Here is a 16,193-nt window from a genome sequence, read left to right as displayed (position 1 = left end):
CACATCTTATAAATGCGCCTTTTCTGGGACAGCTGAGAGCTGATGTTTTTAGTATGGGAGGGGGCCAATATCGATGGCCCTATCCTAGGCTATTAATATCAGCCCACAGCTGTCTGCCTAGCCTTAGCTGGTATTTTATGGGGTCCTTCTGTAAACTAGCCAGTAAAGGCTAAGCTGACAGCTGTGAGCTAATATTAATAGCCTGGGAACCTTTATGGCTATTGGCTCCATCCCAGAATATTAACATCAGACGTCGGCTATCCCTCTGCTGGTTATGAAAATTATGCGGGAGTCCACACAATTTTTTTTCTTTAAATTAAGAGTTGCTGTTTGATTACAGCCTATGTAGGTTCATTCTGTTAATGCTCCTACACAGGCTGCTGGCAATGTTTGTGTGTTTGTGTTTACTTACTGCCTTAGAAGCAAGGGTGTCTGGCTGACACCTTTTCATTACTAAGCCTAGTGCTTGGTGTCAATGACAGTTGCTGACACCAAGCCCTAATCCCATTACTTTGATGCTACTGCATCAGAACGAACAAGGTGGTGTAAAACCAAGAAAATACATCACACAACTTTTTTCTTTTTATATCTTTATTTAGCTTAAAAAAAAGACTTCATTGCTGTACAAAAACGCATGGAAAAACGCACCAAAAATCGCCGCAAAACGCACATTTTTACCGCAGCATTTTTGCTGCCAAGAGATGCAGAAACCTTGCTAAAATTTCTGCAAGCACATACTCAACGTGCGCACATAGCCTAAAAGTCACCAAACAGACATCAGTGCAAATGACAAAATGTCACCATGGACCAAAAGTCGCTGAAAGCACAACCTCGACCACTCACTGTCTATAACAAGATTGCAATAAAATAGCAAATACCGTATATACTCGTGTGTAAACCGAGTTTCTTAGCACATTTTTTTATACTGAAAACGCCTCCCAGAAAGCCGGCGGGGGAAGGGGAGCAGCCGGTCACAGAGGCAGGAGCTGGCGGCTGTGGCTAAAGCCTGTATTCCTGCTAAAGAGACATGAATATTCATTTCTCTTATAGCGCTCACAGTGACACCCGCAGTCGCCAGCTTCCAGAAGACATCCTACTCACCCTCCAGCGTGCCCTCGCAGCATCTCGTTGGTCCCGGCGTCCTCACAGCATCTCATTGGTTCTGGCTTTCAGCAGCTCTTAATGTGCTGAGCAATCACGTGGCACCGCTCATTAAGGTAATGAATATGCACACGTCTCCACTCCCATAGGCGTGGAGGAAATATTCATTATCTTAATGAGCGGGGCTACGTGATCGCTCAGCACAGGAAGAGCTGCTGTTGCCGGAATGAGGTGCTGCGAGGGCTCGCTGGAGGTTGAGTAGGAGGTATTTTTTTGTAATAGGAAGCATGCATACAAGGATGGGAGGGGGGAGCCATGCATATCAGGACAGCTACGGGGGGGGAGCCACGCATACCAGGACAGCTACGGGGGCAACCACGCATACCAGGACAGGACAGGGGGAGCTACGCATACCAGGACAGCTACGGGGGGGGGGGAGCCACACATAAAAGGACAGCTAAGGGGGGAGCCACGCATACCAGGACAGCTACGGGGAGGGGGGAGCCATGTATACCAGGACAGGACAGGAGGAGCCACACATACCATGACAGGGATGAGGGAAAAATGCATACCCGGCTTATACTCGAGTCAATAAGCTTACCCAGTTTTCCGTGGCAAAATTAGATGCCTCAGCTTATTCTCGGGTCGGCTTATACTCCAGTATACACTCACCGGCCACTTTATTAGGTACACCTGTCCAACTTCTTGTTAACACTTAATTTCTAATCAGCCAATCACATGGCGGCAACTCAGTGCATTTAGGCATGTAGACATGGTCAAGACAATCTCCTGCAGTTCAAACCGAGCATCAGTATGGGGAAGAAAGGTGATTTGAGTGCCTTTGAACGTGGCATGGTTGTTGGTGCCAGAAGGGCTGGTCTGAGTATTTCAGAAACTGCTGATCTACTGGGATTTTCACGCACAACCATCTCTAGGGTTTACAGAGAATGGTCCGAAAAAGAAAAAAAATCCAGTGAGCGGCAGTTCTGTGGGCGGAAATGCCTTGTTGATGCCAGAGGTCAGAGGAGAATGGGCAGACTGGTTCGAGCTGATAGAAAGGCAACAGTGACTCAAATCGCCACCCGTTACAACCAAGGTAGGCCTAAGAGCATCTCTGAACGCACAGTGCGTCGAACTTTGAGGCAGATGGGCTACAGCAGCAGAAGACCACACCGGGTACCACTCCTTTCAGCTAAGAACAGGAAACTGAGGCTACAATTTGTACAAGCTCATCGAAATTGGACAGTAGAAGATTGGAAAAACGTTGCTTGGTCTGATGAGTCTCGATTTCTGCTGCGACATTCGGATGGTAGGGTCAGAATTTGGCGTAAACAACATGAAAGCATGGATCCATCCTGCCTTGTATGGAGCATCTTTGGGATGTGCAGCCGACAAATCTGCGGCAACTGTGTGATGCCATCATGTCAATATGGACCAAAATCTCTGAGGAATGCTTCCAGCACCTTGTTGAATCTATGCCACGAAGAATTGAGGCAGTTCCGAAGGCAAAAGGGGGTCCAACCCGTTACTAGCATGGTGTACCTAATAAAGTGGCCGGTGAGTGTATATGGTAGTTATCAGGAAATAGCTTGTCTCACTGACTGAGAAATAATAATAAATAATCTAATATATAAAGCTGAATGTGTGTGTGTGTGTGTGTATGTATGTCCAGGATTGGCATCTGCACCGTCGCAGCTACAGCCACAAAATTTTGCACAGTCACACGTCTGGACCCCGAGAGCGTCATAGGCTATATTGTGAGGCAAAATTTTAACCCCGCGCGTTCCAGTTCACCAAACAATTTTGCCCCTATTTATATAATGGGGAAAAAGTGAAAGGAAAAGTGTTGGAGGCAAATTGACAGCTGCCAGATGTGAACAAGGGGGACTTAAAGAGTGAGAGCGATGGAGCCAAAGAGTATATACCGTACAGTTGCTAAGGTGGGGCCCCGACATGGGATACTCACCACACATGGGGATATGAACACACACACAAAATGCGCCACACACTACCACGTGCTTGAACACATATATCACCCTCAGCACACATTTCACCACACATACACCAACCTCGCCACATAAAAGTCGAAACACAAAAGTCGCCGCTCAAAACTCGCCACGCGCAAACTAGGCTCACGCAAAACTCGCCACACGCAAAACTTGCACATGCGGGAAAAAAATTGCCACATGCACAAAAGTTGCAACACATGCAAAAGTTGCATCACACAAAACTTGCACATACTCAAAACGCACCACACAAAACTCGCCACGCGCAAAACTCGCCATGCGTAAAACTTGCTGCACACAACTTGCTACACTAACCTGTCACATGCAACTCGACACACAAAAAGTTGCTACACACGTCACCACACAAAACTCATCTCACAAAAGTCGCTACATGCATGTAGCCACATGCAACTCCACACACAACTTGACACATGAAACTCGCCCTAAAACACACACAAGTCTGGTATTATCCTTCAAAAATAAAAATCTGATTAATAAGCAGACAAACTACAAGAGCAACAAATGTGCCATATAGGAAATACGGCAGCTGTCAGTCACATGACCTGTCTATTATGTGTATGTGTGAGCTAATATATACTGCCGGGGGGAGGGCTTCCTGTTGGCTGGGGATTTATCAGGCTGCCAATTTAGCTTACAAATGCTGAGGTAAAAATACTGACCAAATAACGTGTGAACGCGGTCTAATATAGAAGGAGATGACATACAGATATATACTATATACAGGGGAGATGACACACAGGTATACTATATACAGGAGGAGATGACACACAGGTATATACTATATACAGGAGGAGATGATACACACATATATACTATATACAGGGGAGATGACACAGGTATATACTATATACAGGGGAGATGACACAGGTATATACTATATACAGGAGAAGATGACATACAGGTATATTCTATGTACAGGAGGAGATGACACACACATATATACTATATACAGGGGAGATGACACACAGGTATATACTATATACAGGAGGAGATGAGACACTGGTATATACTATATACAGGGGAGATGACACACAGGTATATACTATATACAGGGGAGATGACACACAGGTATATACTATATACAGGAGGAGATGACACACAGGTATGTACTATATACAGGAGGAGATGACATACAGGTACATACTATATAAATGAGATGACATTCAGGTACATACTATATACAGCGGAGATGACACACAGATATATACTATATACAGAAGGAGATGACACACAGGTATATACTATATACAGGAGGAGATGACACACAGTTATATACTATATACAGGGGAGATGACATGTATATACTATATACAGGTGGAGATGACACACAGATATATACTATATACAGGAGCATATGACACATAGGTATATACTATATACAGGAGGAGATGACACACAGGTATATACTATATACAGGAGGAGATGACATACAGGTACATACTATATACAGGAGGAGATGACACAGGTATATACTATATACAGGAGCAGATGACACACAGTTATATTCAATATACAGGAGGAGATGACTTACAGGTATATACTATATACAGGAGGAGATGACACACGTATATACTATATACAGGAGGAGATGACATACAGGTATATTGATATATATAATTGTCTAAGGGTTTTTCTGTCTGTCTGTCTGTCCTGGAAATCCCACGTCTCTGGTCGAGGCCGCCAGGCCTCGACCAATCAGCGACGGGCACAGCATGGCGACGATGATGTCATAATGGAAATCCCGCGTCTCTGATTGGTCGAGGCCGCCAGGCCTCGACCAATCAGCGACGGGCACAGTATCAACGTAGATGTCATAATGGTTGCCATGGCGACGATGATGTCATAAAGGTTGCCTCGACCAATCAGCGACGGGCACAGTCTGCCGCAAATTCTGGAATCATCATTGTCCATATACTACAGGGACATGCATATTCTAGAATACCCGATGCGTTAGAATCGGGCCACAATCTAGTACTATATAAAAGAGGAGATGACACATAGGTATATAGAGGAGGAGATGACATACAGCAGGTATATCCTATATACAGGGGAGATGACATACAGGTATATACTATATACAGGAGATGACATACAGGTATATACTATATATAGGAGGAGATGACACATAGGTATGTAGAGGAGGAGATGACATACAGCTGGTATATACTATATACAGGGGAGATGACATACAGGTATATACTATATACAGGAGATGACATACAGGTATATACTATATATAGGAGGAGATGACATACAGGTATATAGTATATACAGAAGAGATGACATACAGGTATATACTATATACAGGAGGAGATGACACATAGGTATATACCATATACAGGAGGAGATGACATACAGCAGGTATATACTATTTACAGGGGAGATGACATACAGGTATATACTATATACAGGAGATGACATACAGGTGTATACTACATATAAGGGAGATGACAAACATGTACAGGGGTTGGACAAAATAATGGAAACACCTGGAAACATCAACAAAAGTTAGTTTAATATGGTGTAGGTCCACCTTTTGGGGCAGTTACAGCCTCAATTCTCTGAGGTATGGATTCATACAAGGTGTGAATTGTTTTCAAAGGAATTTTAGCCCATTCTGCTGTTAAAACACCCTCCAGTTCTTTGAGCAACGATGGCGGCGGAAATCGACGTCTAACTTGAATCTCTAAAATCGACCATAAATGGTCAATAATGTTGAGGTCTGGGGATTGTGGGGGCCAGATGAGATGCTCAACTTCATTAGAATGTTCCTCGTGCCATGCTTTAATGATTCTAGCTGTATGAATTGGTGCTTTATCATCCTGAAAGATGGCGGTCCACTCCGGGAACAGTGCTTCAACCATTGGATGCACTTGGTCACCCAAAATGCCTAAATAATCTCGGCTGTTAATTCTTCCATGAAGGGATATCATTGGCCCGGCGGATCTCCACGAAATAGCACCCCAGATCATTACAGAACCTCCGCCATGTTTTATGGTTGGGAGAAGGCAGTCTGGATGGAATGCTTCTTTTGGCTGTCTCCAAACGTACACTCGGCCGGAGGTCGGAAATAGGGTAAACGATGATTCGCCTGAGAATATCACATGTTTCCACTGCTCGAGGACCAATTCTGGAGGTTTCTAGACCACTCTAAATGCTTGGAAACATTTGTCATTGAGAGCAGCGGTTTTCTAATTGCATCTCTTCCATGGAATCCAGATTTGTGCGGCTCCCGACGAACAGTTTTCGTGGAAACTGGGTTCTGTAGGTGTTCATTGAGCTCAGCAGTGATTTTTGGAGCCGTGGTCTTGCGATCCTCTCTCACAATTTGCTTTAGAGTCCGATGGTCTCTCTCAGTCAACTTTGAATTTCGGCCGGACCTGTGCTTTGCTGCGGACGATTTTCCTTCTCTTTCAAACGCAGTCATTACTTTGGAGACAGTACCTCTTGACACGCCAAGCATTCGGGCACTTTCTTTTACACTAGCGCATGCCATACGAGCACCAACAATTTGGCCTCTTTGATAATCCGAGAGGTCTGCTATTGCTATCAGGTTCTCATCAATGTTCTTATAATTATGCAAAACAAACAGTTAAATTACATACACATATCACATAACACAAATAATCAACTACAAAACATTACCATATGTCACGGTTTGCATGTTTATCACATGTTCGAAGATTATGATGCCAAAACGTTAGGTGTTTCCATTATTTTGTCCAACCCCTGTATATACTGAGGGAAAATTAGGTGTGAGGTGAAAATGAGGGGTGTGAGGTGAAAATGAAAAGGTGTGAGTGCAAAATGAGAGGAGTGAGGGAAAATAGTGGATTGATCTGAAAATGACAGATGTGAGGTCCAAATGACAAGTGTTAGGGGGGAATGAGAGGAGTGAGGGGGAAAATGAGAGGTGTGAGGGGGGAAAATGAGAGGCGTGATGGGAAAATAAGAGAAGTGAGGTGCTATAACTAACCACAGATATTTACTATGCCTAGGCAACGCCGGTCTCTTCAGCTAGTTTATTTATATAGCGCCAACATATTCTGCAGCACTTTACAATTAAGCGGGGACTTTTACAGAAGAACAGTTTCAGGAGTGATGGCTGCTCACAAGCTTAATCATTACACGTTGGTCTAAGGATAATGTTCATACCATAAAGGCCCCGTCTCACATAGCGAGATCGCTAGCGAGATCGCTGCTGAGTCACTAGTTTTGTGACGCAACAGCGACCTCCATAGCGATCTCGCTATGTGTGACACGTACCAGCGATCAGGCCCCTGCTGCGAGATCGCTGGTCGTGTCGGAATGGCCTGGACCTTTTTTTGGTCGTTGAGGCCCCGCTGACATCGCTGAATCGGTGTGTGTGACACCGATCCAGCGATGTCTTCACTGGTAACCAGGGTAAACATCGGGTTACTAAGCGCAGGGCCGCGCTTAGTAACCCGATGTTTACCCTGGTTACCAAAAAAAACAAACAGTACATACTCGCCTTTCGGTGTCCAGGTCCCTTGCCGTCTGCTTCCTGCTCTCACTGACTCCCGGCCGTACAGTGAGAAGTGAGAGCACAGCAGTGACGTCACCGCTGCGCTCTGCTCTCACTGTACGGCCGGATCTCAGTCAGAGCAGGAAGCAGACGGCAAGGGACCTGGACACCGAAAGGCGAGTATGTACTGTTTGTTTTTTTTGGTAACCAGGGTAAACATCGGGTTACTAAGCGCGGCCCTGCGCTTAGTAACCCGATGTTTACCCTGGTTACCCGGGTGCTGCAGGGGGACTTCGGCATCGTTGAAGACAGTTTCAACGATGCCGAAGTCGTTCCCCTGATCGTTGGTCGCTGGAGAGAGCTGTCTGTGTGACAGCTCCCCAGCGACCACACAGCGACTTACCAACGATCACGGCCAGGTCGTATCGCTGGTCGTGATCGTTGGTAAATCGCTTAGTGAGACGGGGCCTTAAGTGTATGTGCACACGTCAAGTATCTGCTGCATTTTTGTTTTGTTATTTTCCCCACTCAGTCTTACCCCAGAAGTACTGCATTTCCTAGCTCCAACAAAGTGAATGAGATTCCTGAGATCTCATGCACACGTTGCTTATTTTTCCTTGCAGATGTGAAGCAGTTCCATATATGCAGCATGTCAATTCTTTCAGCATATTTGTAGCATCACCCATTCTAATGCATGGAAAAGAAATTAATCAAAAATGCACATAAAAAAATGCGTCATCATGTGCATATTTTACGCTGGATTTTTCTTGCCAAGTGACACGTTTTTGGTACTGAAATGTCTGTAGCAGATACTTAACATGTGAACATACCCTGAAATATTAGCAAAGTATTTCTTCTGTTTTCCTGCAGCTTTTGTATTCCTTACGAACGCTTTCAGAGGTAAATGATTGATCGAGACACTATCACATTATATGGCGACAGACTATGGATAAAAATATCCTTAAAAAGGGAATTCTCCTGCTGTTATCTATAAACCTTTAGCATGTAGTACAGCCAGGGTTGTCTAACCTATGGGGGTATTCTATTGTCTGATAAGTATAGATTATCAGAAAACTACAATAAAGATAAAATGTCACAGGAAGAATGTTGTAGTCATCAGAACTGACAAATTTTTCACACGACACATCGTACAAGGAAAGCGGGCTTTATAGCAATATATATAGAATTGTTAAAGGTGGAGATGTCACATAGAGGTATTCTAACACACAGATCATATAGGGTTTCTGTATGGAAAGATTGAACAGATTTGTCATAGAAAAGGGATAACAAAGACATACCCCAGAACTGCACGTATTAGTACGGGGGCTGCAGGGGACCCTGATGAGCAGCACATAGAAGACATTGTACTAGGCAAAGGTCTGGAGTAATAGGAATAACATGAATATTTCAGTTCTCTTAGTTTTCGCTATGTGACCTGTCCTGTATATCTAGCTGTCTTGTTATTGTAATATTACTATGTAATATTCACTGTCTACAATTTTTTTTTCCTTTACGTTTCAAAAGCGTGTAAAAGTTTGGGAAATCCCACCTAACAGTCAAGGAATCACGGTCCTCATGGCTTTAAATATGTTGGAAAATGTCTCTATGAGAGGTATGTGATAGGGAAATCGGTTTCCTACCTAGATTTACATACACTAAAAACAATGACCAAGATACTGTCAGCGCCTTCTTGGCCTTCTTTTCTGCTGCCGTTAGTTCACCTTTGCCCAACAGTCTGGAATGTGGTGTTGCGATATATCTGACCGACGCAGTCTTTTTCCATGAGGTTGGCTCCTTATCCATCTCTGATTACTCCACTGAGCATCTCAAGGTTCAATTGGCACCAAACTTTTTTTATTATTATTATTTATTTATATAGCACCATTGATTCCATGGTGCTGTACATGAGAAGGGTTAACATACAAATTACAGATATCACTTACAGTAAGCAAACTAACAATGGCAGACTGATGCAGAGGGGCGAGGACCCTGCCCTTGCGGGCTTACGTTCTACAGGATGGTGGGGAAGGACACAGTAGGCTGAGGGTTGCAGGAGCTCCGGTGTTGGTGAGGCGCTATCTCCAGTAGTGGTGAGGAGGCAGTGGGGTCGGCTGTAGGCTTTCCATAGGCTGTATGTAGACTTATGGCAAATGATAGTCTTAACCCCTTCCAAAGCGGGCACTTTCAATTTTTTTTTCTCTCCTTATTCCAATAGCCATAGATTTTCTATTTTTCTGCCTACAAAGCTTTATGGGGGCTTTTTTTCTTTTGTAGGACAAAAATTGTAATTTTAAATGACTCCATTTACTTCACCATATTTACGACGATGTCAAATAGTCATCTTTATATTTTAGAGATTTCCAAAAAATTCTGAACTTTATTAAAAACATCTCACCATGCTCTAAAATCGTGGACCCATGTGTGGCTTGTTTTTTGCATGGTGCACTGACATTTTTATTAATACTATTTTTGTTATATAAGACATTTTGATTCCTGCTTATTGAATTTTTTGAGGACGTGTAGGCACCAAAAAATGTCACTTCTAGCATTTTGATTCTTTCTCTTTATGTTTTTTAGCTTATGGATTAATTTTATATTTTTCTTGGTCAGACGTTTGCAGGCATGGAGATACCAAATATATTTTTTTTAAATTATTTCTTTAGTTTTTTATTAGGATAAAGAGGGATGAGTCAAAGGGGTATTCCCATTCCCAAGATCATATCCCAATATACAATGCCCTGCACATGGGGTAAGTGACATAGCGAATCAGAAGAACTATACTATATTTCTAATTGGAGGTATTTTCTAATATTATTACTATTACACCTACTGCACATTGGGATAGAATCTTAGAGATGGGAATACCCCTTTTATCTTTTTGAAATTCATCTTTCAAAAATGTGTATTTTTATGTTTTGTTCCTCCTAGGAGTTTGGAAACTGCAATAATTCAATTTGCGTGTTCTATACATCGCAGTACAAGGAGGGTATTGCCGTATAGAATAGAAATGATGAGCTCTTAGAAGCCCAGTCTGTGGAGTACAAAGATGGCAGTAACAGGGGACCTGAAATTGGAACCGATCAGCACTCTGTGATAATATGTGCCAATGGCACTATCATGCAATTTCAGCCCTTAAATGCTGTCAGAAATTAAGAGGTATTTAGTGGTTAAAGGGAATCATCTGGACAGAATGACTGTACAAAGCAAGTACAGGCGCTCGGTGCATCATGGCGCAGTCAAACATTTTTTAGTCCTACTTCCCACCTACTTGTTATGCATCCATCTCCTGCCTTCTCTTGCTCTATAAAGCCAGAGCTGTCAATCAAAGAAAGGGGGGGGGAGTCGGAAATAGTGGGAAACAAACAGATGGGAAGGTGCACTGAAATGTTCAGCAAAGCTAAGCAAATCCCTTTTTTCGGTTTGAACAGTCATTCTGTGCTGACAGAGTCCATATACACAACGTTGATCGGAGCTCTGGTGGCTTCTGTTAGTGGCAGGTGTTGACTGTATAACAGCCGGCATCTGTCTTGTATGGCGCTCCGTCCGCTCCATAAGCCCTCATCTCATGTACACATTTGTCACATGTTGAAAAAGGGTTGAACCTCATTTTTTGTTTTTTTGTTGCTGAAATAATCATTCTAGAAAAAAGAAATTCAGGCTAACTTTTTTGAAGTGGAAAATCTATTGAATATTTGCTTTGCATCAGGTGAAATCTGCTGCAAAGTCCACTTTATAAATTGACATTCAGCACATTTCACGTCTGCAGCGCTGGTCCATTTACACTGCATGCTTTACTCTGCAGCCTGTGCAGAACCTTTTGTGAAATCTACAGTAATATGCAGCAGGCTTTTTCCACGTAAATCTGCAGCAGAAAAAGCTCTTCAGATATCACTTAAGGGAAGATACTCTAAAAATAGTAAAAAGGTGATAACCTGAAGTATAAGTGTTTTACGTTTCCTAAACTGGACATCTCATGCAGTCATTTACAGTGAGATACGGTATATTCACGCAATAAGGGAAATGACAACCGCACCGCGTGAATAAACTAATCTCTTAACATTTCATTATGCATAGTCATGCACAAATATTTATATATATATATACGTATATAACTGTCACAGCTCTGTTTTTGGGTGTCCCAGGACCAGGGTCTCCTTCCCTGTTCTAACTATAGGGGCGACCTAGCTCGCCGTGTTCCCTGAATTACTTCTAATGGTGGAGATGCTGGGGACACGTACCTTGCCTTAGCTCCTGAAACCGCCCTCAGTCTGCACCCTTCCTCCACCCAGGGTAGAGGGGAGTAGTTGTGTACCGTAATACACCAACCAGACTTACAAGGAAATACAAACAGGGATAAAGGAAAATGCCAATCATACATATAAACACACATAACAGGAATGCATTGGGGAGTGGAGGATAGGGTTAAACCAAAGTAGGAGAAGAAATGGAATTATCACACACTCAAAACCTAGTAACAGTCACAGATAAATCCACCAAATACCTTCTCCATTAGCAGATACCGACAACCTCCAGCCATGCAACATAAGCTAGCCTCTGACAATGAGTGCTAGCCAGGGCCCAGTTTATATAGGAGATGAGTGGCTAACAGTGAACAACTGAGAGCCTTAACACAGGAAAGCTTCCAGGAGCTCTCAACTGAGCAAATTAACCCCTGCACTACCAAAATAGAAATTTATACCATTTAATCTGACCGTAAATTGCTTCTAATCAGTGTAGGAGAAATCTGACTCTGCGATCTCCTGGCGCCTCTCTGTCACGGAAAACGCGTGACAATAACATTTGTTTTCTATTGTGGCAAGAAAGTTTGTTGTACTCCTGGAGCTAGCCTATTCACTGGTAAGCACAATAGGCACTGCCTACATACAGGTTTAGGATTTATTCACACAACCTGATGGTGGTTATATTTTCAGATCTGTATTACAGTGCATCTCATAACCCAAACTAACAGCATTGTAGACATTTATGACACAGTTACCAGTTATGATGCTGTTAGTGTGGGGCTTTTTGCTGTATGTAATTCTCGTATAGAACACAGATCCTGATCTTTAATATTCACTATCAATATGATCAATAGCTGTTAAAATATAACAGATTGTTTCCCCAGATGATTAGTTGGACACAGTGGAGCATCATGTTTAATACTGGTGCAGTATGGCGTATGGGGTCTTACCTCCACTAATTTTTTAAATAAGGGTTTGGGGATCAGTGAATAGAATATTCAGCCTGAACAATTCTTTTCAATGTACAGTATTTGGTTCACTAAAGAGTAATTACATCAATAAACAGCATACCTCAATCTGTCAGACCAATATGGCTTTATTTTTCTTGTAGTTACAGTATGTAGTTGCCTAATTGTTCTATAATTTGTCACTTTACAGCGCTGGGTCATAATAGCGCAGATTACGTCCATACTGTAACCGAGGCTCTGAAACGTAGCACAGCAGATGTGAGCTGGTACTGTGCGGATAGTGCAGTTGTTCCCGTACCCACAGAGGAGCTCCTCAGTAAGGTGTACTGTACAGAACGTGGGAAAGATATTGATATGAACAGGTAAGCGTTAGCTGAGACTTAGGTAATAATGTCCATATCTAAAAAGTAATTATGATACTTAATCTAATCTGTGGACCGATTAGTACTGCAACATACTGTATATAGTAAGTGGGGAAGAGGAATGTCGGCTGAAATGTGAATCATGCAAGATAATGTTAACCAGCTTACAATACATTTTGCTAATTTGTACTTAGTCTCAATTTAATGTAATCATTTTTGTGGTAGTTAGGATTATCATATGTATATGGAAAATGTTCTGAGATTGCATGTGGCTATAAACCTTTGAGGATACTGTGGGGGGGAGCTTGGAGGGGAATAGCCTTGGAGCATATAAGAAATGTATAATGTGGTAGATCGGCTCACTCAGCTGCTCAAAGAGGTAGTCAGAGGAACACTCTCTGTTTAAGTTTTCAACTGGTTTATCAAAAACGTATTGCATAAACCAGTGCACAATTAGGTAACAAACATGGCTTTTCTGGCATAACAGGAAACGCAAAATAGCATATAGCATAGTCTGTGTGGCTTTGGGGTTTGCTCTCACATGGAACGGAACAACAAATTGACATATATAATACAGTCTGTGTGGCTGAAGGGTTTGCCCTCTCAGGGAAAAAGCAGATTCTTCTTTCTTTAACACAAACACAGCTCCGGAGATCTCATCTCCAGACACACAGAACGCTGAATGAGTCCAAAGCTTCCACATTTACCTTCTGGACCACACCCTCGAGTGGAGATATGGTGAACAACCTCCCACCCACTCTTCAGATGTTCACCAAAAAACCCAGCCCTATTATAGCCGATTACCCCCTCTCAGCACATAACATGTTGGAGTATACTTCTGGGTTCATATCACTGAGGCTATGAGGTTAATGACACATTTCTTCCCTCCATTGTTTTACCATTGACCTTCTCACAATAAACATGATCTGATGGATTATTGTAGTTATCCTATCCCAGGGCTAAAATGGAAGTAATGTATGTTGTCTGTCTTTTCAGATATGGGAGTTTCTCATTTGTAGCTTTTATATATTTAGGGTGGTTTTATGCATAGTGGGGTTTTTTTTTTGCATTGCTGTTTTACTTGCATTTCTCTGTCTGGGCCTTATAGCAGACTGCCATTGTTGCTATATATTGCAATACTGTAGTATTGCAGTGCATAAAAAATCAACACAGATTCAGGTTCCCTATTGGGACTAAAAAAATGTGATATAAAGTAAAAAAAAATAGATGGTTTTAAAAATCTAAAAGCAAAAGTTTAAAAAAACAAGATAAAAATGTAAGTCACACACCTCTTTTCACAAGCTAAAAATTTTTTAAAAAAGCATATTCCTTATTGCCATGTCTGTAAAAGTTTGATCCAACAAAATATTAAATAATTTGACCTGTACAGTAAACACAAGAAAAAAAAAAAGTGGAAAACCTTGAATTGCCGTTTTTCAGTTTTTGCATCTCTCCCACAAAAATGCAATGAAAAGCAATGAAAATGTTGTATATGTACCCAAAAATGGTGTCAATAAAAACTAAAGCTTGTCATCAAAGAAAAACTCTTCAAACGGCTCCATCATGGAAAAGTACGAGTTATTTTAAGGTTTGTTTTTTTTTCTTTTTAGGTCGTTAAACAATTTAAAAAAAAAACAAAAAACTAGAAAAGTTTGGTATTTCTGTACTGAACTGAAAAATCATTTTTCCCAGGTCATTTTCACTGAATTCTTAGAAAGAAAAAAAATGAAATAATAAAAATAAAAATTGGCTGCGTCCAATTTGGATCCAGATATACTTTGTACTACTTAGGCCAAGATCACACGAGTGTATATTCTGTCCTCCTAGAGAATCGGACCGATTATGATAATAACGCTCTGATCACCTCAGTGTGATCCCATAGATGAGGTCTGAAGATCGGGACACAATTTCTACATTGTCTGAGTCCATTTTCCATGCATCCATAGAATTTAATGGGTGAGTGGCTTCCGATTTCGTAGTGAAATCTCAGCAAGCTGCAATTTTTTTTCACAGATTCGGACCAGGGGAAAAAAAAAAAGGAATCGGCACTGTCCCATTACCTAACATTGGTCTAAATACTATCTGATAAAAAACTTGGATAGTACTCCTCCTATAAATACAGTGGTGTGAACGAGCCCTTAAGGTACCGTCACACTCAGCGACGCTGCAGCGATATAGACAACGAGCTGATCGCTGCAGCGTCGCTGTTTAGGTCGCTGTAGAGATGTCAAACACAGCAGCTCCAGAACGATGCAGGAGCGATCCAGTGACGTAACGGCGACTCACTTATCGTTCTCACAGGTCGTTAGCTCCATGTAAAACATTGCTGGCATCGTTGCTTTTGCTGTCAAACATGACGATACACGCCGACCTGACGACAAAATAAAGTTCTGGACTTCTAGCTCCGACCAGCGATATCACAGCGGGATCCAGATCGCTGCTGCGTGTCAAACACAACGAGATCGCTAACCAGGACGCTGCAACGTCACGGATCGTTGTCGTTCTCGTTGTAAAGTTGCTGAGTGTGAAGGTACCTTAGAGACATACTCTGGGGGAAGGGTGCATGGACCTTGGAGATAAGGGCCTTTTTATTTAGTGATAATTTTTTGTTGTTTTTCAGAGGTAGTGTGCCTCACAGGGTAATATTACAGAGCAGCCTAAAGACATGCCCCCAGAAAATCCAGAGAATGCAGTGTTGTGTTGGTAAAGACCAGAAAGCTTAACACACACAAAATATAGCCTTAAATGAATACACAGGTGTTAGGCTATGTGCACACGTTGCGTATTTTGCTGCTTATCCGCAGCGGATTTGACGCTACGGATCTGCAGCTGTTTTCCATGCGTTGTACAGCACCATGTCAACGTATGGAAAACAAAATCCACAGTGCACATGCTGAGGAAAAAAACGCCCGGAAACGCAGCGGTGTATTTTCCGCAGCATGTCAATTCTTTGTGCGGATTCCGCAGCGGTTTACACCTGCTCCTCAATAGGAATCCGCAGGTGTAAA

General features: G+C 42.3%; 1 protein-coding gene across 1 annotated transcript in view; it reads left to right on the top strand.

The window, feature by feature from the left end:
• Window positions 1-16,193, top strand: part of LOC143804014 (glutathione hydrolase-like YwrD proenzyme) — a 93,473-nt gene that overhangs the window by 50,391 nt on the left and 26,889 nt on the right. Inside the window, exons 7-9 of the mRNA XM_077281760.1 lie at window positions 8,485-8,514; window positions 9,139-9,226; window positions 13,014-13,185. Coding sequence (XP_077137875.1) covers window positions 8,485-8,514; window positions 9,139-9,226; window positions 13,014-13,185 — 290 coding nt within the window. The remainder of the gene's footprint in view (window positions 1-8,484; window positions 8,515-9,138; window positions 9,227-13,013; window positions 13,186-16,193) is intronic.

This window comes from Ranitomeya variabilis, chromosome 2 (assembly GCF_051348905.1).
Source record: "Ranitomeya variabilis isolate aRanVar5 chromosome 2, aRanVar5.hap1, whole genome shotgun sequence".
Classification (NCBI taxonomy): Eukaryota; Metazoa; Chordata; class Amphibia; order Anura; family Dendrobatidae; genus Ranitomeya; species Ranitomeya variabilis.
Note: the sequence above shows the minus strand (reverse complement) of the source record. Positions and strands in the feature narration are given on the sequence as shown.